The sequence below is a fragment of the Punica granatum genome, chromosome 7 (genome assembly GCF_007655135.1).
Source record: "Punica granatum isolate Tunisia-2019 chromosome 7, ASM765513v2, whole genome shotgun sequence".
Lineage (NCBI taxonomy): Eukaryota > Viridiplantae > Streptophyta > Magnoliopsida > Myrtales > Lythraceae > Punica > Punica granatum.
The window spans coordinates 27,486,758-27,513,981 of NC_045133.1; the positions used below are offsets into that span (position 1 = coordinate 27,486,758).

The following is a 27,224-nucleotide window of genomic DNA, read 5'->3' on the forward strand; positions in this document are numbered from 1 at the left end:
TAAGGAAATATATTAGGGAGCGTATAGCGATCGGATTTAAGGATAAGTCAATGGGATTTGGTACCGTCCTTTGGTCGTCACTTGAGATACGTGTCTTCTTTCCCCAGCTACGCTAAGCTAGGCAGCAACAATATTTTCCTTCCCCCCTCCACCATATACATGTTTTGACAGTCTCCCAACTGCAGAAGTAAATTAATTTATTGCAATCTGATCGACTTGCAGTCCTTCCATTTCATCACAGTGTAGATAGACTCATCAAGATTCTAGAAAACATTTGACATTATTTTACATCAGTCTATATCCTTTACACTCCTTGTTGAAGAAGTCCCATGTTACGTAAAAAGAAAGTATAACAGTGTTGCGCACGCACACATCTTATGATCTAAATGTTCTATATTCATTTCCGTAATGGAATTACCAGTTATCCTTTATAAGGTATTCTATATAATTATACTAAATACATGAGCCTCCTTTTTAATTGTAAAACATCACGTGATTCGTATTCCAATAAATCATACTCTCCATGCCGGGAAGATGAGACACTAATAAAGTTTTTAGGATACGCGGAAATAGAATAAAATGAATTGTAATGGTATCTAGAGAAATGGAGTGGAAGGATCAAATGTTTATTCATTTTATTCTATTTCATTCCCATGTATCAAATATCAGTTTATATCTTTTGAAAAGTTATTGCTTTTCTCTGATTTACTAAAATAGTTATTCCAGAAATCATTCATTTAAGCGTAGTTTTCGGCCTCCTCAATTTGTTGCTACTTAAGAAATATTGTCCATATAATCATAATGAAGAATAACACTCTTCTGGGGTTGGGGTGTCAGATCCCACATCAGAGTGTGTGTGCGGGTATAAAGGGCAATAGTAATACAGCTAATCTTCTTTTTTGTTTTTGCTAAATAAATATATTAGTAATTAATACAGCTAGTCTGGTTGCACCTTAGTTACGATATTTTGTCAAATAATATTCCTTTTCGAATTTTTTTTTAAAAAAAGCAAATGATGTGTGTACAAAAATAATAATGTCTTTATTGATGTGGCAATAAAGACAAATAGTAACGCTTTCGATTTCTTTTGTGGAAAATTTTTGGTATCGTGGCTGATTTTCCGGCCTTCTTTATAGTATTATCTTGGACAAAAATGTTGAACTAATTAAAGTGCAAAAACATTTCGCACTTTAATTCGGTAGTTTCATATGAGAAGAATTTTTCTTATAGGAAAGTTTTGAATTAAAGTGTGAAAACTTCTCTCACTTTAGTTCAATAATTCTTGTACAAGAAGAATTTATTTTGTACGAGACTATTGAATTGAAGTATAAATAGTTTTCGTATGGAAGTGATTTCTCTTGTATGAAATTATTGATTAATTAAAGTATGAAAAGTTTTCGCATTTTAGTTCAACAGTTTCATACAAGAGAATATAATAAAAAAAAAACTGAAAATCAATCGGCAATAAGAACCATAAAATTTCCGTTATTTTTGCCATCAACAACATGCGAAAACAATAACAATTTCCATTTTTACATATAAAAAACGAGCGCAAACTGCAAAACGATAACGCACACACCAACAGGGTCTGCGCCACGCCTGGGGAGCACGTGACGTTACCGTGAATTGAGAAACAGGGGACATGATGGCGCGCTAACGCACACACCAACCTTAAATATGTAATAATACGCGTGCATTGCATGGCCGGCTGGCCCCCATTGGCCCGCCGTAGCTTAGTCGAAATAGCCGAGGCTCACGTACCTCCAACTTCGCACGTACAAGTTTGGTTTCACAGTTCAATTCCATAAGATAAGATTGTCTTGACATTTCAAAGTTGCTAACAAATATTCGTTGCCTAGCAAATTATAATTTCGTCGACGGTTATATATACCACAAAGTAGGCTATATGTATGCGATGTTAGATATAAGCTAAACGACGTATATTAATGCAAGAGAGGAACATGCACTTCGGAATGCATTAGATATAGTTATGCCGATTTCATGACAAAAAAAAAAAAAGAAGAAGAAGAACTTTTGGACATACGTATAATCAAACTTATGATGACAGTCTGAGATTGAGTTGCAATTCAAAACTTCGTGACGATAATAATTCTGAATGTTCAAGAATACTGTCCATACGACGTCATTGTATTTGGAAATTATATGTACATTGAATTTTCGAGAAAGTAGGGCTGATAATATGAATTCTGTATTCGGCAACTTTAGTTTTACATAAAATTAGTGTTCTTACTTTAGTTGGATTACTAATTTATATTAGAAAAACATCTTAATTAACTCATTTTACGAATGCGTTCACTATGAAACGTGACACATATATAAATAAGATTGATGAGATAATAGACACATTTCTATGTAGTCTAATACATTGAATACGAGATTTGACTAACGAAAAGACTATGTTTAAAGATAAGGAATGGATTTGATAGACAACTCGTGAGTTCGCCTATATCTGAAGTACATTAGTTTTTTTCTTCTTGCTTTTATTGTACAGCTTCTGATCTAGAATGAAATCAGTGCTACCCGACTAATTCAAAAAAAGTATGATCCATGTCAAATTATTAAAGATTAAAACTCTTCTAATAATGAATTTTTAATTGATCTTATATAAAGAAAATAGACTGTCAAACTATTTAAATTAATCAAATTATGTTGGTTGAAATACATTAATTATAAGTTCATGCATGAGGACAATTTGCTACTCCAGATCAAAGACAACTCAAATGCATGATGTGACAAGGAACCCACATGAACATGATCTTATAGTAGATTATAGTCGTCGTTTAAATTTCCTATACAAAATACTAGAAAGCACAGTGCAAAATAGGTTGATGCCTAATATACATTATTTATTATAATCTATGAACATATATCTTTCTGTATATCATATCATAGAATAGAAACGAAAGGTGGGGAAGTTTCATTTTCAGTAGTCATTTCGAGGATTTTATTTTACCCGCGAGAAAACATGCGGCTATTACAACAGTTTCGTAATCAATCAATCAATTAAGGTATATAATTTTTTCTATTATAAAAAAATATTCATATATGCCTCATATAAAATAATAAAAAATTCATTTAATGGACATAATTAGTTTCACCGGCTAGAATTGCTTTTGAAATTTTTTATTACTAATTAAAAAAAAGTGTATTGCTGCATTATATTTATTTTTTCATATAAAGTACATAATTATAATTATTTCTTCCACCAATAACAAAATTACTATTATTCATTCACCCAACGATTAGATTGATGGAAAGAGAGTTCTAGTCTTGGATGAAATTAAAGTGTGACAGCAACCATCGATTGATTGATTGACCAAGATGAATGATTTTATGTATATTTCTCATATTGATATTGACTGACACGAGGGAAGATGCTACTGCCTCTTTAGTATCGGTCTTGGGATTCCTTTAATCATCGTATTAACTTTTTCTTAAAGAGAATGTATAACACAGTGATGCACTTCTCGTCTGGTGATTAAGAGACTTCAAGTTCGATATCTAGTGAGATTGTTCGTATTTCTTTATTAAATATTTAAAATTTCTATTTTAATGCACTAAATTCATAAACCTCCCTTGTAATAAAAAAAAATTATATTATAATAAATTAGAAAGAAATTTGATGTTTAAAAAGGTAAGAAGTTGATCACGTCGGCGCAAAGAGCGTATAAGAGAGTTTCATCTTTAATAGAAGCGATTTTTTATACAAGCTCGATCAATTACGGACCATTGACAAGTGATTTATAAACTTCCCCTTCCATTGAGAATGGTATGGATTTGATACTCGAAGTGTCCCTCGCCACTCTAACGTACCTAATTTTTCGGATTTACGAACATGACGACAAAATAAAATGCTCGAGACAGCTATGTACCACACCTCTTTTGACCAATGACTAATGATCAATGACCATCCCATCCATGAATCTTGACCATTACATCACATTGTAGTCTATTTCTCCCATTAGGATTTCAAAAAAAAAAGAAAAGAAAACCCGTTTGTGGATCTGTTCCTGAAATTCTTCAAAGATCTGATGTACTGGCATATTCAATGATTGAAAGAACATAGAAATTTGTAAAATTTTGAACAGATACAGAACGTGCTCTTATCATCGCACTGTTGGTCACTATTTCTCCCCACAAGATAGGTCCTCTTCAATTTGCTATATATGCTGCCTTGCTGACTGATGATTTATAGGCTCATGATATATAGCTTAGTGATATGAGCCTAATCTAATATTCCTGCCACGTTAATAACGAAAAGCAGGGATCGAACTGTGATAGAGGCCCCATAGCAGCAGCAACCTCGTGATACATACTGCACTAGCTTTGTCGAAAAATAAGAAACTTTGAATTTCGTATTGATCCCATCCGAGCATCTTATCTTTTCTGGTGCTGAACTGCGTAGGCAATGTTGTGTTTTGCATTATTGTGCAGGACGACTTTCGTGTGTCGGGTCTACATACTTGTGCAAATGAGTTAAATTTCATGATCAAATAGATAATTGATGGGCCTAAAATTAAATTAAACTTTTTGGAGGAAAAAATTAAGGTTCGATCGGACCAATCTTTGATCGTCGAACAAAAAAGCAGTAGGTTTAACTGAATTCTGGTTAAATATTTATTTAGTCATCCTTCTAAGGGAAGCACGCCCTTGGAGAAGTAAACATCAATTCATGTTTGGTTGGCACATATATACATATAACACACACACACACACACACACACACACACACATATATATATGTTATCAAATTCTTAATACTAAACATAAATGCAGACTATATTTTTAAAATGTAGACCTTATAAGAACATTTAATTATTTTTCAAATGAACCTAAATTAAAGAACATTAATTTGACTTTCTAATAAATAATTACTAAAACAGCAAAAGCCAAGTCAATTGCGTCGTTTGATGAATAATCTTTCCACATTCAACAAAGCCTTGTGTCGTCTATCGACATATTACCATCTTACGTTTCTTACGTTATTCCCTAACCACTATATGTAGAAAATGTTTGAGACATCACCCATTAGTCGGTATGAATTTCGCAGTGAACATACGAAAAATATGGTGTTTAGTGCTGAAAGGAAAGATATTAATTGATAATTGGGGGTTTAAGTAAACGTGGATCGGTATTGATTAGGTTACGTGGGACCGACATGTCTCAATTGAACAAAATAAACCTCAACTAGCATCATACCGATGTTCATGTCACATGTTTGGTGGTATGGAAAATTAATCTTAGCGTGTTTGACTAATCTAATCCATGGCTGACCAATCGATTATTAATCTCATCGCAACTTTAACGAATCCTACAGGGGATTTTCAATTGGTTATTAACTAATCAAATTCGATTTGCCAAACGCATATGTACTTGGCAATGGTAGACTACCTAAACATTCTTTCACAGCCTAATTATCAATAATAGTGGTAAACATTCTTCTTAAGATTGACAATCCAATAACGTCACTCGTAAAAGTATTGAGGGGATGACTACCGAGATCAAATGAAAAAAATAATATGAAGGGCGTAACTGCTAAAGATAAAATTTTGGAGTACATTGTCAAAACTCGAAAGTGTACAGAACGTGATTACCAGAACCAGAACGTCTTTTATGAAAAATGAAAGGATGAAATAGAGAGGGTGAAAGGCTTTCATCCAAAATACTCAACCGAAAGAACGGTATAGTATCCTCATCCTCGTATAATGGATACTAATTCCATTATTGGTGATGATAAGGGAACATTTAAATTGATAATGTGACATGTCTGCTTCTTCTATACTATATCAGGTTCCTATTCGCAAGTTCATAAAAAAATTTAACGACCATAGTTGCAAAAGTGATTCTATGATCAACTTTACAATCAAAGGCTATAATATAAGATGCACAATGCAGATTTTAAAGGAATAATCCAAACTTTACAACGAATCAACATGATTAACTTTATAATCAAATCAAGAACTACAACATGTATAAGATACAAAATTCAGATTTCAAAGAAAAAAAATCAAACCCCTCAAAAATATTAGAGTGCGTTTGGATTTAGAGTTGAGTTGAGATGAGTTTTGGTTTTAATTGATTTGTAATGATTATATTATTAAATTATGAGAAAAAGTGTGAAAAAGTAATAAATAATTGAGAAAAAGTAATGATTGTGTTGTTGAATTGCGAAAAAGTAATGAATAGTTGAGAGAATTTAATATTAAAAATTGAATTGAATTATTAAAAAAAATTTAAAAATGAAAAAAAGTAATAAATTGTAACGTTGAATTGAAGATAAGTGGAGTTGAGTTGAGTCGAGTTTAACTCTACTCATTACACAATAAAAATCAACAACACAATTATTACTTTTTCCATTTTCTTCAATTTTTTTAACTATTCAATTTAATTTTTAATAATAAATTCTCTCAACTATTCATTATTTTTTCACATTTTTTTTTTTCATAATTCAACAACGCAATTATTACAAATCAATTAAAATCAAAATTTAATTTTACTTAACTCTAAAATCAAACATACCATAAATAACTATTAGTGAAAGACAGAACCTCTGGTGTGCCAAATTATTACTGTCGCCACGTGTCGCAGCACGATGATCGACACCTAACAACTTATAAATCCCATGGGCGGCTGGGCGAACGTTGATGGGTCGGGTCCTACTGGATCTATTCCTTAGCCGCCTCCATTAACTTCCGGTTCAGAAAAAGCCAACTCCCTTAAAGACCGGTCTAACGGTCATGATCAGGTGCAGCCGAGAGTACCTTCACTCAGGTGCACCATCAAATCGCTTCCTCGAGTCACGAGCGATCGGATCGAAGTAGTCCCAAGCACGCGCAGCAAGTGACGTGGCACCACTCCATTCGTTCAGGTTCAACTGCAGCAGATCCCGCCCGCCGCTGATAAAATCCTGGATTAACTGATCACCGCGTCCGCCCGCGTAGTCTTCCTCGACGCAAAAGAAATGCAGTCTCTGTTCAGATTGATTTTGATTTGCTCAGCTTCTTCACATACGATCGATATTTGACATAATAAGCTTCGTCTCCCCATTTGAATTGTGTAAGCGAAGGAGGAGCAGTTTCCTCCCGCTCTCTCCTTTCCCATTCCTTCGTCGTCTCCGCCTCCAACTTTGTGCTTGCAATTAATCAAGCGCGTACGGCTGGCGCGATTCCATAGCATCAGCAACCATTCAAATTGCAGACGGGAATATAAAGATTCTTCTTCGCCTCATTGGTTCCCTTGAAAAAGCGTCCCCCCCACCCCTTCCTCTTTTCGTATCTGCTCAGCTGATTCTCTTTAGGGTAAAGCAACTTTTTTTGAGCAGCTATTCCTTCAAGTTTGGATCGGTTCGCTTTTTTGCTTGTGCTTGAAACTGTGGCCTCCCTCATCGCCATTGAAATGCAGCGGGCGAGGCGGGTTTATTGTCGTTACGGTGATCGTGTAGGAGAGTCGGTACCGGGATTGCATACTTTCGCAGGCTCTGCTCACGGCATTGTGAGCTCTGCTCAAAATACGCTCTCAAGGAGGTCGAATAGATTGGTTTTAGACACGCTTACGTTCTTACATGCACGTCTCTGTTAGTTCTTAGTGGTCTTATTTCATCTTCTATACAATATCCATCCTGGAGAGGCACGCCTGTGCTCTGAGTTCTTCATTCTTGATGACTTTACTTCATTCTTGAGCTTGACATTGCTTGCCTTAATTTTCTTGGCGAGGAAAAATTAGACCGATTGGTGTTTGATGTATGCTACTCGTGTACGAGTTGTTGTTCTCCTAAAACGTAGTCAATCCTGCGTGCTTGTCTGAATTCTTCCGCTTCTTGTGATTACTTTACTACAGTTGGGAAATTGTCATGGGAGACAAGTCGGAAGGCATTTGTCGGGACTTCTACGTACCCGATTACTTACTCGTTCCTGGATCTAAGCCCAGGAGGATTACCCATGTACCGGCATGTCCAGTCATAGTGTTCATCAACTCCAAGAGTGGTGGCCAGCTCGGAGGCCAGCTTCTCCTAACGTATCGCTCTCTTCTCAACAAAAATCAGGTGTGAATTTTTGTAAAGGGCAATTCGAAAGACGGCAGCTGCTGCTCTTTCTGTGAAGTATGACTATCCTAGTCTTAATTGCTTGCATTTATGTCTCAGGTATTCGATTTGGGTGAAAGTGCTCCTGATAAGGTGTTACACCAGCTTTATGTTACTTTAGAAGTGCTGAAGAGTAACGGAGATGACTTTGCCCATGAAGTTCAGAAGAAATTAAGAATAATTGTAAGGCCAACTACCGGGTAGAAAATGAAGAGCGCTCTTGTTTTTTTTTTTTTTTTTTTCCCTTCATGTCATTTATCAAAGCGAATAGAAATGAATAGTCTGCTCTCTACAATTGTATCAACAGGTTGCTGGAGGGGATGGCACAGCAAGCTGGCTTCTCGGAGTGATTTCTGATCTCAAGCTACCTAGACCGCCTCCAGTCGCCACGGTGCCACTTGGAACTGGCAATAACCTCCCATTTTCATTTGGCTGGGTAAGATACTAAATCCTTGAATCATCAAGCAAGTAAAAATATTTATTTCAATTGTTCTCGTGAAACCTAAGAATGTGTCTTTTGTCTCTGTACTCCTGGGTATATATTTTTGAATTTGTAATGTGCCTGTTGACCATTCACTTCTGTTTGGTGATGTTAGGACCAAGTTGAACTCTGAATTTTTTTCATGCCAGCACATCATTTGAGAAAATTAACTATCCTGAATTCTGATGTTATATAGTGAATATGCTAAGAAAGTTGCCAGTCACTTTTCGAACTGGGAAACTGCGCTGGAAGTTAGCAGAACTAATGAGCAATTTGCTACTGTACAGGGGAAGAAGAATCCTGGGACCGATAAGCAAGCTGTACAATTATTCTTGAACCAAGTGAAGGCCGCAAAGGAAATGAAAATTGACAGGTATATATACTTATTTTCATTGTCATTCTTGTCTTTACAAAAGCATGCATAGATGTTCTCTGTTGGTTGTCAATTGCTACATAGCGTCTCTGAATTCCGGTCCTGAGAAGTTTTTCACCCTCAGTTAAACTAGGCCCAGAAATTAAGCTTTGAATTTCTAGCCAGAAGAACATGATTACATAGACGATAGTCTTATCTTGTCCAATCTTTGCTCTCTTGATGGTGTAGTGTCGAATATATCACTTTGCATCATTCTAAAACTTAAGAGCCCATATACTCTTTTTCTTAATATGAAAATAATTTTGTTCATACTCTTAATTATGGCACTTGCAGAGTAACTTCTTTCCTCGTGTTCCTTGTATTTCAGCTGGCATTTGGTCATGAGAGTGAAAGCTCCGAAAGAAGGTTCATGTGATCCAATTGCACCTCTTGAGCTACCCCATTCCTTGCATGCATTTCATCGTGTCTCCAAATCTGATAGACTGAACATGGTAAGTCTCTGCATACTTACTTTATCCTGAACATTCCTATTTCTGTATTATTTATGGTCTAATATTTGAGAAGAATATGATAAAAGCAGCCAATTTTCAGCAACAATTTGGATCCATGGGATTCAGTTCTTAATTGTTTCTACTTATAACTTTTTTCCTCTCCCATCTTTTCAGGAAGGTTACGACACCTTTCGAGGAGGATTTTGGAATTACTTTAGCATGGGTAAGAACATCTACTACTTCAGGCGCTCAATGGAGGGCTCAAAGAGTCACTTTAGGCCATTAGAAACATAGGTGTATCCAAGCAATATTAAATTTGCCTTGCTAGCTAGGTGATCAGGTATAGTCTGGAGCAAATATCACCGGCAAGTACTACTGCCTTTAGACTGATACCCATAAGTCTGTGATGCTAATCAGGAAGTGGAAATGATTTCCCGTTCTGCGAATCTTTTTCACGTAAAAGTATATAGTTTATCCTTGTACCCAAAATTCTACTAGAAACATAGCATTGAAATATTTTAATCTTTGGCTTCTTAAATTTCAACTGAAAAGTCCTTACTATCTTCATAAACGTCCTCCTTGTTCAGGTATGGATGCCCAAGTGTCCTATGCATTTCACTCAGAGCGGAAGCTGCATCCGGAGAGGTTCAAAAACCAGCTGTCTAATCAGGTATCTTTTTCTATACATTCTGCAAGCACACAGCATGTAAGAAGTCACTGTGTAGTAATGGTTGTGACTCTTGTGAGCACACTTACTAACTCGCTTCTTGCTCCGGCAGAGCACTTACTTGAAGCTTGGATGCACTCAGGGATGGTTCTGCGCTTCTCTTTTTCATCCTTCTTCACGGTGAGTTTTTGTGGAGAGTCTTTAACCTTTGATCTACAACTATGTTAGATTGCTTGCTCTCTTCAGTTTGTATTAGTCTATCTCAGTTTGAAGGATTTAAGCTCGCGTGCAGGAACATAGCACAGCTGGCAAAGATCAAAATTATGAGAAGACATGGCAAGTGGGAGGACCTTCTCGTTCCTCGCAGGTAATCTGAGGAGATTTCTCTTTCTTTTTTTCTAATGATCAGGCACTAAGCTACCTAATTACAAGCAGTTGATTACATTACTGATCCACTAAGGCTGTGTTATCCGGAACTCCATTACTGAGCCACTACTTATTAGTTAAGATCGACAAGCCAAATTATTATTATCATTTCTCCTGATGTATTGTCTGCAAATTACAGCATCAGGTCCATTGTTTGCCTCAATTTGCCTAGCTTTTCTGGTGGACTCAATCCTTGGGGAAAGCCCAACCCGAACAAAAGACGTCAAGTTAGTTCTGCACTCGTCTCTTGAATTTGTTCTGCTAAACCAGAATGTTTACTCCGGCGACTTGATTTCAAGTAGTCTTTTTTAGAGCATGCTCCACTCACCTTCTTGATCTTCTTCTCTGCAGAGAGACTTGACTCCTCCATACGTTGATGATGGCCTTATCGAGATTGTTGGCTTTAGGAATGCTTGGCATGGTCTTGTTTTGCTGAGTCCGAATGGTCACGGTACTCGGCTGGCCCAGGTAAAATGTCTATGTTATCTATCTCAAGACTGACAGAGTGAAGGACATTCTTAGGAACGCGCTAACACAATGTCCAACTGAAGCCTTACTATCACTGATTACTGATTGTTGGTTTTGCTTGATTCTGTTCTATAGACAAATAGAGTCCGCTTCGAGTTTCACAAGGGTGCAGCGGATCACACGTTCATGAGAATTGATGGGGAGCCATGGAAGCAGCCCCTACCAGTTGATGACGATACTGTCACGGTAGAGATTTCCCACTCAGGCCAAGTCACGATGCTTGCCACCCCATCATGCCAATCAAGGAGTGTAAATGACCCATCCTCTCCAGTCAGCTACTCCAATGACAATGATAACAGCAGTGGAGAGGAGGAATTCATAGATGACTGGGAGGAGAAGAGAAAGTTTGGTGCTGCCGATACTTTTAAGATACCGGATGGGGTTGATATCTCATACTTCAGCTAGAGCTCCAGCGGTCACTAAATTGTTCCATGGCTTTTTTTTTTTACTTCAACAGTCTGGTTTTTCGTCTCGCATGCTCTTGCAGATTGGTTAGCACCAGAGGATTTTGTGTCGGAGGTTCTCGGGAGTCCCGGGACCTTTACTTGACTGCATCCCGACTAGCCGAACTAACTGCTAGCACCCTTTGTCGTGAGCGTGCGTGTGTGTATAGTCTATAGCGGAAATCAGACATGGACGGAAAATTCTCTTATTTAAACTCAGTGCGATTGCTTTGTTCAGTTTGTGCCTTTCCTATTCTCTTGAAAAGTTCCATATTATTCCGTATTTGTCGTTTCGAACATGATAAGAATGATAACGGATTGGACTGAAAGGTGAGGACATGTATTTAGAATTTAGCCTAACGTGCAATGGAGAGCATGAGTTATAGTTTCAGATTCGAAGAAGATCAGACGACGCAACTATAATAATAAATCATAGGACGAAAGGTTGCACCCCCTCCACTTGTCGTTTTTTTTTTTTCGCTGAATAAAGCATATATCATTAGAACGTAGAACCATTTACAGAAGTAATAAGGTTCGGATACCTTTCAAAAGTACAGAGCGACTGAAAATTTGACATTGCGCCGAATTGGCTCAAATCATGAGAGGCACTTGTCGTTATTTTGATAAAACATAACATAATAAATCTCTCAAGTCCAACAAAACCAATGTAAAAATATATTCCAAATTAATTAAGAACATAAGATTCAATTAATATGACAGTATTTCAAATTCAATGAAACCTCGAAATCGTTTTAGTTTCCTCAAACTGTTGGGTGTCCCTCCCCTGCCTTTGTTTTTGGTTACAGGCCATTTCTTCTCTATCTACTTCGTCACTTCACTTCTATATATATGTATAAGAATCAACACAAACTTCTCCAAACAATTCTACTCCAAGTCTGTAATAATCGAGACTGCGAGACTCGGGTTTCTTACAGAAATGGAAGGAGCATACAGGGCATCGTGCGTCGTGGGAGCTACTATAGAGGCAGTAGAGGCACTGAAAGGTCAAGGCTTCTGCAGGTGAAACTACCCTTTGAGGTCACTTCTGGTACGAGCCCAAGACTTCATTGGGACAATGATCCCTTGCTCTGCACCTTCCGAAGGAGGCCCGCATGACGACAAGAGCCGACCGCTGGAGGAGTAGGTGGAGAAAGTTATTTGCTTGAGCTTCCGGGGGTCCTAATGCAGTCAGATTCCGAGTACAGTGCAATGTAATGAGCAAAATGATGAGACAGCAGAATCAAAAGCATGCGGGATAATACTTACGGGCATTTTTTTTTTTAAGAAATAATAAATTCAATGCTTTATTTTTCTTTTTTATGTTTTTTGGTAAAGATCTTATTCTTATTTTGATATTTCAATATTTATCCGTTCCTGCAGATAAGGCACGGTGTAAACATGCTGCAATTTCTGTTGTGTATAGCACCTTCCTCAAAGAAACGACATGTGTGTTAAGTTATGGAGCCTGAAGTACTGTGAATCCGGGTCGAGATCGGCGATCCAACTTGCCGGTGAGTTGGCTGGGGGTTGCAGGGGGGCAGCGCCCCCTTGCTTGGGGGCCCGGGGGCGTAGCCCCCGGCCCATATTGTATTCGGCTCATTGGGGATGTAATTAGGGTTTGTTCCCTTTAAAACAACAGTTTATATCTCTTGTAACCCTAACTCAAAATAGTGATATACCTGGCTTGGCGGCGCCCCCAGACGTAGTCAGAATTACTGACGAACTGGGTAATCAATTCCGTGTGTCACTTTTACTTTTTCGTTCATATTATCTTCTACTATCGCACATCAGTCGCAACAATGTGAACCATAATCCTCAACCTTTGCCTCTTCCGTCTCTGTCAGTTAAACTTCAGAACCAACAAATCTGCAGGTGGGTCCATTGACAATGAACACAACGATCTTTTAATTTCCATGCCCGATAACTGTACGCGTTACACCTTTAGATCTACCTTATACTTGGTTGGAAGAGCCCCATGTTGATCGTGCTCATTATGACCCACCTATGTCCGATGTAACAAGCTTTCAAAAGAGAGCTCGTGTATTCTCTTGATTAGTCATGTTTGATCATGTTGCAAAATGCCATATCCTTGAGTCCCTACAAGTGAATTTTTCACCAAAAATAAAAATACGAGTGAGTTTTCATTTCACCACGTCAAGAAAAGATCATTTTGTACGTGTCGTATCAAACATGCTAGAACTTTGCTGATCGGACCGATCAGTGAGGAATTGTGCCGATAAATATCGAGCCTATGGTACTGCAACTGAAAGCGACGCAAAAGTAACAGTTTCAGATTCAAAGAAGATCATGAAGACAGAATTATCAAGTGTATAGGACGAATGGGGGCAGGGCATCCCCACTTGCGTTTTGGTCGACAGAACACAATAATCTCAAATACACTGAATCCGAATTAAGCACATAGGATTTCATTTACAGTATGATGATAGTATTCCGAATCCAATGTAACCTTGGAATCTATTTCCTCGACTGTCGGGAGTCTCTCCCCTGCCTCTGGTTTTGGATTTTGGCAATTTCTTCATCATCCACTCCATTACTTCACACGTGTATATATATGTCAATAATCAACACGAAGTTCTCCAAGTCCAAGCAATTCTCCTCCTAATCTGTAACAATCAATACCAGTACTCAGGTTTAGTATGGGAATGAACGGAGCTTACAGGGCATCGTGGGTCGTAGGAGCTACTATTGGTGCAGTTGAGGCAATGAAAGATCAGGGCTTCTGCAGGTGGAACTACCCTCTGAGGTCACATCAGGTGCGAGCGCAGGGCGTCATTGGGGGACGGTCAACAATCCTTCGGTCTGATGAGAAAGGCTCATCTAATGCAGCTTCTAAGGGAGCCCCACCGTACGTCGATAAGAGGCGGCAAGCAGAGGAATCAATGGGGAAAGTCATGTACTTGAGCTGTTGGGGTCCTAACACAGTTAGATTCTAAATTATTAGTGTAATGTAATGAGCAAATTTATGAGCAATCGAAAAGATGTGGGGCAGTACTCAGGAGCATATCAGACTTATCGATTCATGTCTTAACATATCGCTCAACCTAGAGACATATAACACACAAAGATCGCACCTAGAGACATTGATAACACACAATGCGTCCACGACATTTCGTAACTAACTGATTGAGGTGCTGCTGCTCTTAGACCAACTAAAAAGATATACATTTTTCAGTTGATCCATATCCTGACACAATTAAGTCTGGTTGGAGCAGTACTTGAAATGGCAATACATTAAAAAAAAATCACTGATAACGAGATCAGATAGAACAAGGTGATAGTTAAAAGGAATTATTGAATAACATAGTAAAATGGATATTATGGATGGTCCTATATCGAATAGAGACATTTATTCTAAAAGAAATCGAGGCATTTCGAACGGTTTGTTAACACTGATAAATTCAAGGAAGAACTCCAAACTTAATTCCGATGCAAATGCTCTCTTTTACTGTAAACAGCGATAGTATGGTCTATCGTTGTAGGAATAACGGACAGGATCACCTCCAACGATCAGAGCATGCAATTGCCTCAGATGGATACCTCCAGAAGCCACGGGCAGTACAGAGACACGATCTTGAGTGAAATAAATACCGCGGCTTTGATTTAGTTTATGGTTGCTTTATTATTACGAGGGGTCACGCAATTCATATAAACGCCCTACCAGTTTACAGGGTAGATCAGCAATAGTACTCTATTCTCTCATTTAGTTGTTTGAACTTGAGACTTCATAAAAAAAATCACTCCCTTATGGCTTAGCAATCTTTAGTTTATTCATATATAAATATAATAATATCCAGCAATATATATATATATATATATAAATCATCCTGCAATTTCTGTCTTGTATCTTTCCTGCAAGAAACGACTGGTAAAACCAACGATCCTCGACCATTCTGTCAGCTCTTTGAACTTCAGAATCACAATTTAGCGGGCGGCTCCATTGGTTTAATAAATAAGACGGACTCTTGGGTCCAGTCCAATGAACACAACCATCTCTTCTCATATCTGATCCCTCATAATGTATTACAATTTCTAGATTTACTTTATATATACTCTACCGTAAAGTCCGGTATTGTGCCCACTAGTGGCCACCTACATCGGTTTGATGTATTCTTACTTGCTAGATGTAACTCCCTTACTCTTATGATAGAACACAAAGAGTGGGATGGAACTGCCCTATAACGATGCACTCTTGTAGATAAGTTATTGTTGGAAGTCGTTATCTCTTGACACTAAACAAACAACATTCAAGTAAAATTGTCCACTCGATCTCGTCATCCCGACAGCTTCGCTATCACCAGAAAACCAAGATACTCCTCAATGTGCTTGGTTTGACGTAAATGGTCTGTTTGAACTAATCCGGGTTAAATCAGTTTGAGCCCATTAACGACACCACATTAGCAGCTGGGCACCACCGAGACACTTTACAGCCCATCGGTCAAGCCCTACTTGCAGCGGAAAAGACGGAATTCCCATTCCGTTTCTATTCCAAAACCGGGGACTTCTCCTATTCTGCCGCCAATGCCGCCTCCGGTTCCCAGAATCATTCCCAAGTAATCCCAATTCCTCCCCGGCTCCTCTCTATACTTTATATACACATAGCCAAACTCATCCATTCATTTTCCCCAGACAAAGTCCAGAACCATTCAAAAAGATCATCCAATCAGCAGTTTCACTTCCAGTTCGAATTCGACTCGAATAGCAAAGATGAGTTCAACGAGCAGAGCTTGGATAGCCGCTGCCAGCATCGGGACCGTGGAGGCGCTGAAGTATCAAGGCATCTGCCGGTGGAACCAGGCCCTCCGGTCGCTGCACCAGCGGGCTAAAAAGGGCAACCTCAGGCCGTGTCCTCAGGCAAACAAGCAGAAGTCGCCTGCGATGTCAAATGCTGTGACGGGTAAGATCGGAAAAGAGAAGGCGAAGAAGCCGGCGCAGGAGCCGCTGAGGAAAGTCATGTACTTGAGCTCTTGGGGACCTTACTGAAGCTAGCTAGCTCCCATCTGCTTCCTCAATCTTGTTCTGTTCTCGCACTTAAAACTGTACAGGAGTTCTGTAAATTAATTAATTGAAGCCCGCCAATTTTGTCTAAAGCCGAGCTCCGGTTCTTCATGAAGATCAGTTACATACAATAGATAGGTGAAATGTCCACAGCCTAATGACTGGGATGATTACTTGTTCGGGCATTCGCTTTGCCCCGACTACGAAATGCTTCGGACAGGTCTCAATCCCGACACTATTTAGTTAATTCGAAAAGATTCAATACCTCAAATCTCACCCTACTCACCAGTGACAATTTGAAAGAAATTTCGATAGTTGGCCGGAGGAAGCAACGGCTCAAGTCGAGCTTGTACTAGAGGAAGCATCACACGTTTTCCCGAGCAACGGCTTCGTCAGCTCCCGAAAACCAGCTCTGCAGCAGGAGTCTGGCACACTAATTGAGACTGAGTCGACTGGCTGTCTGTTGTATGGCGGGAGTCCCGTGCATAGACACCCGGTGGCCCGTGGGCGGGTCCACGTGAGGCGCCCAACCGTCGGCGCCGGCTCTGCAAATCACATTGTTGCGTACATAAACAGAACTTCTCCAAAAAAAAAAAGTAGTCTTTTTTTTTCCCCCTAGTGAAAATTAACTATTTATGAATAGTTAAGATAATAAAATAAAAGGGCTGACTGTTGCGCAAATGGGAATACAAAAACCATTGCCCAAAAATCTGGGAGCTGAAGCAAAACCACCAAACCCCATCATCCCCAGTTTTCTCAACAAACAGCCTCTCTGGAATTCCAAGTCTGTGGTTCTGAATCTTCTGGATCCTCACCACTATTTATTGATGAATGAGAACACAACCATCGTCTCTGTCTCTGTCTCCGCCTCTCGTCTCTCCACTGTGATTCTGCAGAGGAGTGATTGCGCCGGAAAGAGATAACCAAAAAAACTTGGTTGGATTGGAGGGCTTCTTCTTCTGATTATTGGAGGGGAAGAGGATATGGGCGGCGGTGATGATAATACTAACAGAAGGAAGTGTAAGCTGGAGGACGCGTTCAAGTCAATGCAACAGCTGCAGCAGCAGAAGGGAAAGGCCAGACCTTCCCCGGCTGAGTCGAGCGACAAGAGCAGTGCGATGCGTCTGAGCGGCGGCGGCGAAGGAAGCCATCAGTCGGGGAGGAAGGCGAAGAGGACGGCCGATGAGGAGGAGAAGCGGAGGAGGGAGGAGATCGAGTTCCTCGTCCACCTCATCTGCTGGGGCCCCAATAATTAGGATATATTTTCCATTTTTTTATTTTTTTATTATGTATTTTTCTTTTTCATTAATATTTTGGAAATTTCTAGTGTGACTGGGCGTTGCCGTGACACGGGCCCCTCACCCGTTGGATTATATGCTTATTATGGTCGGTCTTGCATATAAAGTTCAAATTACACTTCTACCAAAAAAAAATAATTCAAATCAGACATGGTATTTCAATTGCAACCAAAAGATTATGTGATTGATTGATTTTTGCATTCGGGCATAGTTGTGGCACATTTAGTTACCTCATTTTCGTCAGTCCTATAAGTTCAAATGGATTCCGTAATTTGATTTGGTCCCATCAAATTCTAACTTGGTCCGATGATTCCACGAAGAGCAGATGTCGATCCTAATTTGGATTGGTCCTATAAAGTTCTAACTTGGTTCGATGAGTCCACGAAGAGCAGATGTGGATTCGAATTACTCGAAAATTATAATTTCATTTCTATTAGACCAAATCCCAGCTCAAAAATTTCCTATCAATGATGCCTATCCTTGAAATAGCACTCTTCCACACAAAAATAATATATAATAATGTAAAAATGAAAACAGATTGCAGTCTCAATCTTTATTGTTCAAAAAAGGGAAAAAAATTTACTATGATTTGGTTAATGTAATTTGACATATTCTTTTTTGAAATAAGGTCCCGATTGGAGCCTTAGAATTTTTTTTAAAAAAATCACAAGTAGAAGAAATAGATTAACCCAATTCAAACCTAGATTAGGCCTGACCTCCCCTCAAGAGGAAAACTGTATGAGCCTATTGATTTTTTGCATACTTTGGGCTCGGACATAAAAAATCCGCTCGGACAGGCCCATGTAGATAAGTTGGTGAAAGTTCAAATAAAAAAATTTCGACTTTATGCAAAAAATAGTCTGCATAAGACCGTGTGTTAAAGAATGGGAAGGAATGAGCACGAGATGAGGAGTTATAGGTCGAGCATGCTCTGTCTCGAACTAGCCATTTTTCTCGATGAAGCACCGATGCGCAACAGTTGGCCGGACTGTTTTGTTTCCATTTTCTTTAATGATGAATGATTTTGAAGGTTTTTTTTTTTTTGATAAGTGATTTTGAAAGATTTTAATTGTAACCTTATCTTTAAAATTTTACTATCACACAATTTTCTAAATTAAATTCCTAACCTCCTCTTCCGCCCAACCAAGCCAACCCAACAAACATAGCCGACAGCCCTAAATACCCCGACCTAACATCATTAAATGTACTTTCCTCTCTTGCCAATACCAAGCAAAATGCAATGCAAACATCTTAAGATATCGTTTTTATGTTCATTAATTGTTTACCCGTCAAAGGGCAACCAAACTAAACCACAGTTAAATGAAGGAACACATGGGTAGTACGCTCTCCTGATGGGCCAAGCTGCACCACCTCCTGGCCATCGTGTTGGGCGTGTGCCTCACGCTCTTCCCTCACCGCCTGTTTGCGAGGCGTCTAAACTTCAATATTGTACCGTCCCATTCAATGGAAGAAACTCATAGAATATAGAAATTTCAAGTTGAATTTTCGTTAATGAAACTTTTGATAAAGATTGTCAGCAACGCGATCCTACCTAATATCGGAAGAAAATCGTGGGATCGAGGATTATAGGATCAGATCAGGAATTGTAAGATCTTACTTATAATTAAAAATAAAATGTATGTTTTCATGTTCATCACAACTCCAATTTATCATCACACGACTCTTATCTACCATAAAGATATTCATGTTCATCCGATGTCAATTCATGAAAAGACCAATTAGCAACAATAAGTTATTAGAAAAACACAAGGCATCATTTGTAAATTACCAAAAAGCAAAATAACATTATCGAATAGAAGTAATAAGCAACAGCAAAACAAGAAAAGCATATCAGACGTCATCAAAGTCATAGTGAAAATCATTGTCATTAACACTGACATCGTCATCATCCTTAAGATCAAATTGATCTTCTCTGGGAAACTATAAGTCATTAATTATGCCTCTCGAGGCTTGACATATGAGCTTGACATGCATGGACTTGGGCCAACATTTTATAAATGGTAAATTACACTGGTAGTCCAAAAAATTTTCATAATATATCAAATTGGTCCAAAAAGTTTTTTTTTTGGCTATTTGATAGTACAAAATGTTTCAAAAATATAACATGATAATAAAAACTGTCATCTCGCCATTAACGCCGTCAAACGACGCTGACGTGGCCGAAACAGTAATATATATATATCTCTCTCTCTTCTTTTCTTCTTCAATTCTTCTTCTCGTCCTGCTCCTCCCTTCCTTCGCCCTGCTCCCGAAGAAGAAGAAGAAGAGAGAGAGAGAGGATATTGTTTTGGCCACGTACCTGACACGTTTGCGCCACATCAGCGTCGCTTAATGGCGTCAATTGCGATTTGACGATTTATACTATTATGTTATACTTTTGAAACATTTTGTACCATCGAGTAGCAAAAAAAACTTTTTAGACCAACTTGATACATTAGTAAAACTTTTTGGACCACCAGTGTAATTAACTCTTTTATAAATTACATATAATGTAAGATATTTAAGATCACACAGATCCTAGGATCCTAGGAATCGGATTGTGATCTCACTAATATCTTATAATTTAGATCCTCATAGTAAGATCGAGATCGAAAGCTTGCCTATAGATCATAAGATCTTAGGAGCCGACTCCAGATCCTGACAACCTTGCTTTTGATCCTCATTTATATTCATTATGTCAAATTCTTTGCTGAATGGAAGGAATTGTATCACCGAAGCCTTCCAAATATATGTGAAGTCATTGTTTTTTTTTTAAATGTGACATTTTACTACCAAAATAGACCATGGACTTTTCGCAGTATTTCGATTGTCAAATGCCAACCACCACTTGATCAGACAACCTTAAATGCATTAACACCATTCCTTGATGGATTACCTTTTTGATGAAATTTACTGACGGGTCACTCGAATCACCTTTCCGCATCCTTAGAATGACTTATGTCATCAATTATTTTAGTGAACAGTTATTGGTCAACCATGTTTATTATATAATCAGTGATCAGATGAAAACAACGGGCCTTGAGAACCTGTCATATAACTTTTTCTTTTTCTATTTCAAATATTTTTTCTTAGAAGAATAATTAACTTGTCATATAAGTTAACTCGTGTATTATACAGTCAAATTAATTAATTATATATGTATGTGTCTACTCCATATATACCATACAATCAGTAAAGAGTTTTAATATATATATATATATATATATATATATATTTCGATACGAATTCTCACTCAATCACAAAAAATAAAAAATGAAATTCTATCGCTTTATCACTTTACCATTCATGTATCAAGAAAATTTTTTATCATCAATTATGCAATAGAATATATATATTATTTGCATATAATCCGCAAAATATGCACTGTACACATTAGTTGCTATTTAAAATTTTTTTATATTGTAGTAATCGAATTACCGTTCATATATATTTTAGCAAAATATAGAGTTGGAAAGTAATATTAACGAGGATTTATAATATTTATAGAGTTACCCTTTATATTATGAGCAAATATATTCTTACAATATTAACCTCAATCAAATTCCTATTTGTATAATATTGTTCGTTTATATTGTTTATATATATATATGTTTACACACACTCATCACACGAGTTGAACAAAGAGAGGCAGGCAAAGAGAGATAAGGTAGAAGAGACAAGTGATCGAGGGAGACTTCAACGATCCATCCGAAATTGGTAGCTATATATAATATAAATATTTGTTCGATATATTATTGGAACATGTATATATAGATGAAGTCATAAATTGCACTTATAAAATTTCATTATATATTAAAGCTATATATATATAGACGTCATTTATCTAAAACCTTTACCATTGTATTTCTGTTTGCAAAGACTTGTTAGTGACTTTGCGGACTTTATACGTATATTGCCCATTCACTGCGAATACCAATTTATGTTGCTTTGATGGTTTCCAAAATACTTTATCAGGTTTTATCTTCACTTACTTTATTATGATATTTTATTTAGAGAGATTATTATTAGGTTTTTGGCTGATATATTTGCTCATATTTTCATTCAATTCATTATAGCTGTATGAGAATTTCTTATTTTCTTTTGATTGATATTTATTCACATATTTCAATTTAATTATATTCTTTTAACATATATCTCATATACCAACTTTCTTTAATGAATTTTTAGTTCGTGTATATATTTATAGCATTTTTTATTACCAAAATAATTAAGAAATTATTTGTATGGTACCGTGAGAGAATGGGTATTTAACTGGTTAGAATTAGAAGGACACATTAAAAGCAAAATAACAGCTGTCAGCACTATTTTTCAATTGTCATAGCCCGCGTTCGATTCCCTAGACACTACCTCAACTCAATCAAGAACTCGAATCCGGACTTCTTGAGATTAATCCATAGGATTTTCTGCCAAACTGGACCCCAAAAAGTCAAGTCTACCCTCTCGTAACATTCAAGTAACATTTGGCATGTCTAAAAAGAGATTGAGAAGAAATGAAGAAGTGCTAAATATGTGTAATTAAAAGTCGTATCGAAAGGTTATAGATCGACGCAACGTATAACAACGGTAATGCAGACGGACGGACCCGAACATATCCTGAAAGTCAAATCCAATTAACCTTATTTACCCCAAAAAAAAAATCCACTTAACCTTCCAATTTGAGTTCCGCTCTGCCATTTATCATTAGTCGTTCCGTTGACTGGGGACTCAATCTCTCTCTCTCCCTCTCTCTCTCTTCCCCTCTCTGTCTCGCCGTTAAAAGTTCCCGCGGCCGTTATCCTCCTCACAACTCGCGAGGACGAGCTCCCTAGCTCTCTTCTCTCCACCACGTCGTCATCGTCATCATCTCACTCGCCTAGTCGGCGCGTGGAGGGAACGTATTTAACCCGGCTTCCGCACTCGCATGGCGATAGCTGACCGGCCTCGGCCTCACGACAAGAAGCTCTTCGGCCTGTGCCCTTTCTGGCAGCCCGTGGGCAGCGCCGGCGCCGGCGGGGGTCACAACACGACCTCGTCCTCCACGTCCTCCACGCAGAACCTCCACAACAGCAGCGCCTATCACGACCGCAGCGGCGGGAATAATAGCCATGCGGACGGATCTCGACCTCGCCCGAGCTCGGCCAACACGGTTTCGTCGGTCGCCCGGTCCCTGCTCCCAGCTCGCCGGCGGCTCCGCCTCGATCCGTCGAATAAACTCTACTTCCCCTGTACGGTGCAGTTGACTTCCCTGCGCTGTTGACTATTATCTTCAATTTCCTCCGCAAAATCATCTCATCTTTACTTCTCCATAGGTTTTGCAATGGCTGATCATGTTTACTAAATGTAATCCGTTTTGAAGATGAACCGGGGAAGCAGGTGAGAAGCGCAATCAAGTTGAAGAACACAACCAAGTCGCATGTAGCTTTCAAGGCAAGATTCTTCTCTCTCTCTCTCTCTCTCATGGCCTTTGGGATTGACAGTGAAATGGTCGAATTCATGCATTGCAGACTTCTTGGTTTGTTCGAAGTTGTTGATAATGGTGGTTGGTGATGTTTCTTTTTTGTTTTGCTTGAAAGGAATTGTGTTTCTTGTACTTAATCGAAGAAATCAACAGCCAATTGTCCCAACTGATGTTCTGTTGCATTCATTGCTCTGTTCATGACGTCTTGAGTTGAGCCATTTTAGCTGATTTTGTTCTTCCCCTGCTCGTGTAGTTTCAAACGACCGCGCCAAAAAGCTGCTATATGCGGCCTCCGGGTGGCATCCTCGCTCCGGGTGAAAGCCTAATTGCGACGGGTAATTACATGGTTCACGAGCAGCTTAACATTTCTCCTTAAATTCGGTTTCGATCGATAGCTTTACTAAGTGGTTTTCTTGTGTTGGGTTCAAATTCAACTGATTGTCAGTCTTCAAGTTCGTGGAGCAACCCGAGAATAATGAGAAACAGCCGGATCAGAAGAGCAAGGTTAAGTTCAAGATAATGAGCCTGAAAGTCAAAGGAGGAACAGATTATGTGCCTGAACTGGTAAATCTCTCCATTAGTGTTGATCATGCATTAAGTAATATGTAATCGCCCTGAAAAATGCTCTCGATTTCTGCATAATTTGGCAAATACATAATTGTCCGTTGTTGATCGTGCTCAGCAGGGAATTTGGTCCGATGTTACATCCGCGTCTAATATTCTTTGTGATATAGATTTTAACTGCTTAGTTTAATACATCGCTTTATATGCTTAAATAAAGCAAGACCTTTATAAGGTTCTCCTGCATCATTATTGCCAGCTGGGTTTTGACTTTTAAGAGGTGTTAGGTTCGCTGCATAAAGTTTGCTTTATAATATTTCCTATGGTTGGATACTTGGCTGCATGTTGGTCGGTCCTGACATGGTTTTACCCATCTTACAGTTTGATGAGCAGAAGGATCAAGTTACAGTCGAGCGGATTTTACGAGTTGTTTTCTTAGATGCCGAACGCCCAAGTCCCGTAAGTTCAAACTACTTAACATCTATGCTGATATGTTCAGATCCTGCTGCTTGTGAATCTTGGGAGGACAATGAATAATGATCCATGCGGAACTGATTTCCATTTTGTCTTCTATATAGGCAATGGAGAAATTGAAGCGGCAGTTAGCAGAGGCTGAGGCTGCAGTAGAATCATCCCGCAGGAAGCCTACTGCCGCTGAAACTGGGCCTCGGGTGGTAGGCGAAGGTCTTGTGATCGACGAATGGGTATATAAATCTGAACATGTTACATCCTTTCCCCTGATGAGTTCCAAATTCAGCTGTCTCACTCCTCTTAAAATTCCGTTTTTACAGAAAGAACGAAGAGAGAAGTATCTTGCTCGACAGCAGGTCGAAGCAGTAGGCACAGCGTAAGTTCCTCCCTGCTCTGAAGAGGGATATATGCACAATATCGTTATCGGGAGCTCAAAGGGACCCTGTGGCTTCATTAGAATCTTCAATTTATGGTCTTTTTTTGGTATAGTCACCTAGAATGAGGTGTGATAAGGGGTTACTTATTATGTAAAGGAAAGTTGTGGCTTATAGAAGTGCTAATTAGTAGTTGTTCATATGGAAGGGGATTTGTAAAGAAGAGTTGCTTTCTGGCTTATATGATGAAGAAGAAATGCTGGGTTGCTCATTCAGCTCCGTCTTTTCTTTTAAACGTTTTAGATGGCTTTTGGTTTTTGATTTGAGTATATTTACTTATTGCCCCCTTTAATATTTTGTTTCGATGGTACTTACCGCTTCGGTCTCATTGTCTTTTCTTATTCAATTTGTGCAATTTGAATTTTATTTGGTGGTCAGAATTAAAAGCCGAGAGCTGACATTGGTAAGAATGCCGAAGAAAGTGCTTATTGCGGCTGATATATGTACAATATTGAAGCAGAAGAAGGGTGCGTCATGGACTAGTTATCTCAGATACATGTATCCACTAATCAATGATCAATGATTCTGATTAAGCCTGGACCTCTTAGGCCAGGGGGAGTCAGATCAATCCAGGATTCGACCACGAGGGCGCCACGTTTGTGTCTAAGTCCGTTCATATTCCATGTCCCGATCCATTACGACCGTATTTGCTTCGGCCCGACCAACTGAAGGCGGTGTTGTTTACTAGATTACGAAGAGGCTTAGGACTTGGAAAGACCTGATAAGAAATCCATGAATCTTTTTGGTTTATGGTCCAATGCATGGACCATTGTTAAGATATTTGAGATCACGTGGATGATCGATTGTACCTTTTTTGTCTTTAGCAGAATGATGAGAGTCTGTTAGTGCTGTGACATCAGCTAACATTTATAAATTGGTCCATGGTTTCATGAACAAATCCGACTATAAGTCAAGGGAAATTCTTATACATGACACGGGATCATCACTATTTGGATTTTCTAGATCCGGATTTGCATATCAAGTCCACATGAAAGACGCGAGCATTTTTTTTTTCTTAACCCAAGGTATTCAGGCTTCGCTCGATTAATCCCAAAGACTCCGTGAACTCCCGACAGCATACGGAACGGGTAATCACGCCAAAGACGCTCCAGTAGCTCCAAGGGATTTCGAATCCGGGATCGGATGGATACTTAAACTCATCCTTACCACTAGGTCAAATTCTTTGGAGTTAACGCGAGCATTTGTTATGAAGGTGAATTGGACGCACTAATATCGAACATAGTTGTATATGTCTTCATTGATTTTATTTTTGATGTTAAGTGCTCATATATGTGCTATCCTTTTCTAGGAAATTCAATGAGTCCAATTAATCCAATTTAATTGGATCGACTGACTCACTAAATGATAGGGCTAAATATTAGTACAATAGGTACTGTATTTTAACATCATCAAGGTTTTTTTTTCCCCCCGAAAAAGTCTACATTTGGTGACGAAAAAGGCAAAAAAAAAAAAAAAATCTCAACTTGGCCTCCCACTTTCTTTTCTTCCCTTTGATGGGATGTTAATGATAAAGATGCAGGGGACCAATTGCTTAAGGAACCAATGAGAATGACCTTTTCGACTTCTTTATCCATTCATAGGATGATTTTGCTTAAAACTAGTCCATGTACACTGAATTCCCCTATCGCGATATTAGTGACGATTAAGACATTTGATGGGCAGTTTCGACTAATTGCATCATCTTTATTTCGATCGTGTTGTGCTGTTCTAATAAGCCAAATGCTAAACCCGCTCAGAACTCGATGAGCAGAACTTCGTGGGCGGCGTTCACATACTGTAACTGGGTTAAAACAACTGCAGCAAGGACCCAGAGTTATTGAAAACCGAGTATTATTGAAGAGGTTTATTGAGTCCGTTTTAATGTCGTATAATTGCAGCGCTGAAAAGAGAACTAATTATGCCACGGAAAGATGATTACATATGGCTGGTTTGGGCCAACGGTTTTGTTCCAATGTAAGGCCGTAACCACTTTTCCGGGTGCATTTTTTGTGTCCTTTAGCAGCCCAATGGCTACTTCTATAATTCTATAAATAAGTTCAAATCCTTTCGTATTCCATTAGCTGTCGATTTTTCCGATGAATCGTGCAACCAAAGCTTGCATTATAGTTACGCTTGGAGCCGCCATCGGGCTGAAAGAGATGGCTCTTAAGTCTAAACCGTCTGCCATGAAGCAGAACTGGGTGGCGGTTGGATCGACGAGAGCACAGATGAATCTGGGTCCCGATGCTGCTGATAATTCCAGGGATATGAGTCGACGAAGGGCGTATTCTAGGAAGGGCTTAGGTTGTGCCAGCGAGGACTCTCGACGGATGGTTCTATACCTGAGTTGCTGGGGTCCGAATTGATAAGTTCTTTCTCCTGATTGTGTTTTTAGTTTAAGTATATATAGATAGCATTACAGTTTTATCCATTCAATTATATCTAATATAGAGAAAGAGGGGCGGCTTGTTCGATC

At 38.7% G+C, this 27,224-nt stretch overlaps 2 protein-coding genes across 3 annotated transcripts; both read left to right on the top strand.

The window, feature by feature from the left end:
- The first annotated feature begins 6,995 nt into the window (after positions 1–6,995).
- Positions 6,996–11,756, top strand: LOC116212640 (diacylglycerol kinase 5-like). Of its 2 annotated transcripts, none has more exons than XM_031547272.1 (13): positions 6,996–7,319; positions 7,858–8,062; positions 8,162–8,284; positions 8,409–8,537; positions 8,870–8,955; positions 9,323–9,446; positions 9,621–9,669; positions 10,034–10,116; positions 10,226–10,293; positions 10,406–10,480; positions 10,679–10,766; positions 10,891–11,007; positions 11,143–11,756. In XM_031547272.1, the coding sequence occupies exons 2-13, from the start codon at positions 7,871–7,873 to the stop codon at positions 11,470–11,472; spliced, it is 1,464 nt and encodes a 487-aa protein (XP_031403132.1). In that variant the 5' UTR covers positions 6,996–7,319; positions 7,858–7,870; the 3' UTR covers positions 11,473–11,756. The 2 variants fall into 2 exon arrangements, with proteins under 2 accessions (XP_031403132.1, XP_031403131.1); XM_031547271.1 differs by lacking the exon at positions 6,996–7,319 and adding an exon at positions 7,364–7,544.
- Positions 11,757–22,522: 10,766 nt separating this feature from the next.
- On the top strand, positions 22,523–25,067 carry LOC116214217 (vesicle-associated protein 4-1). Its single transcript, XM_031549571.1, has 7 exons — positions 22,523–23,049; positions 23,181–23,251; positions 23,536–23,617; positions 23,728–23,846; positions 24,225–24,302; positions 24,422–24,547; positions 24,635–25,067. Exons 1-7 carry the CDS (start codon positions 22,746–22,748, stop codon positions 24,692–24,694), a joined length of 840 nt encoding a protein of 279 aa, XP_031405431.1. The 5' UTR covers positions 22,523–22,745; the 3' UTR covers positions 24,695–25,067.
- The last annotated feature ends 2,157 nt before the right edge of the window (positions 25,068–27,224 follow it).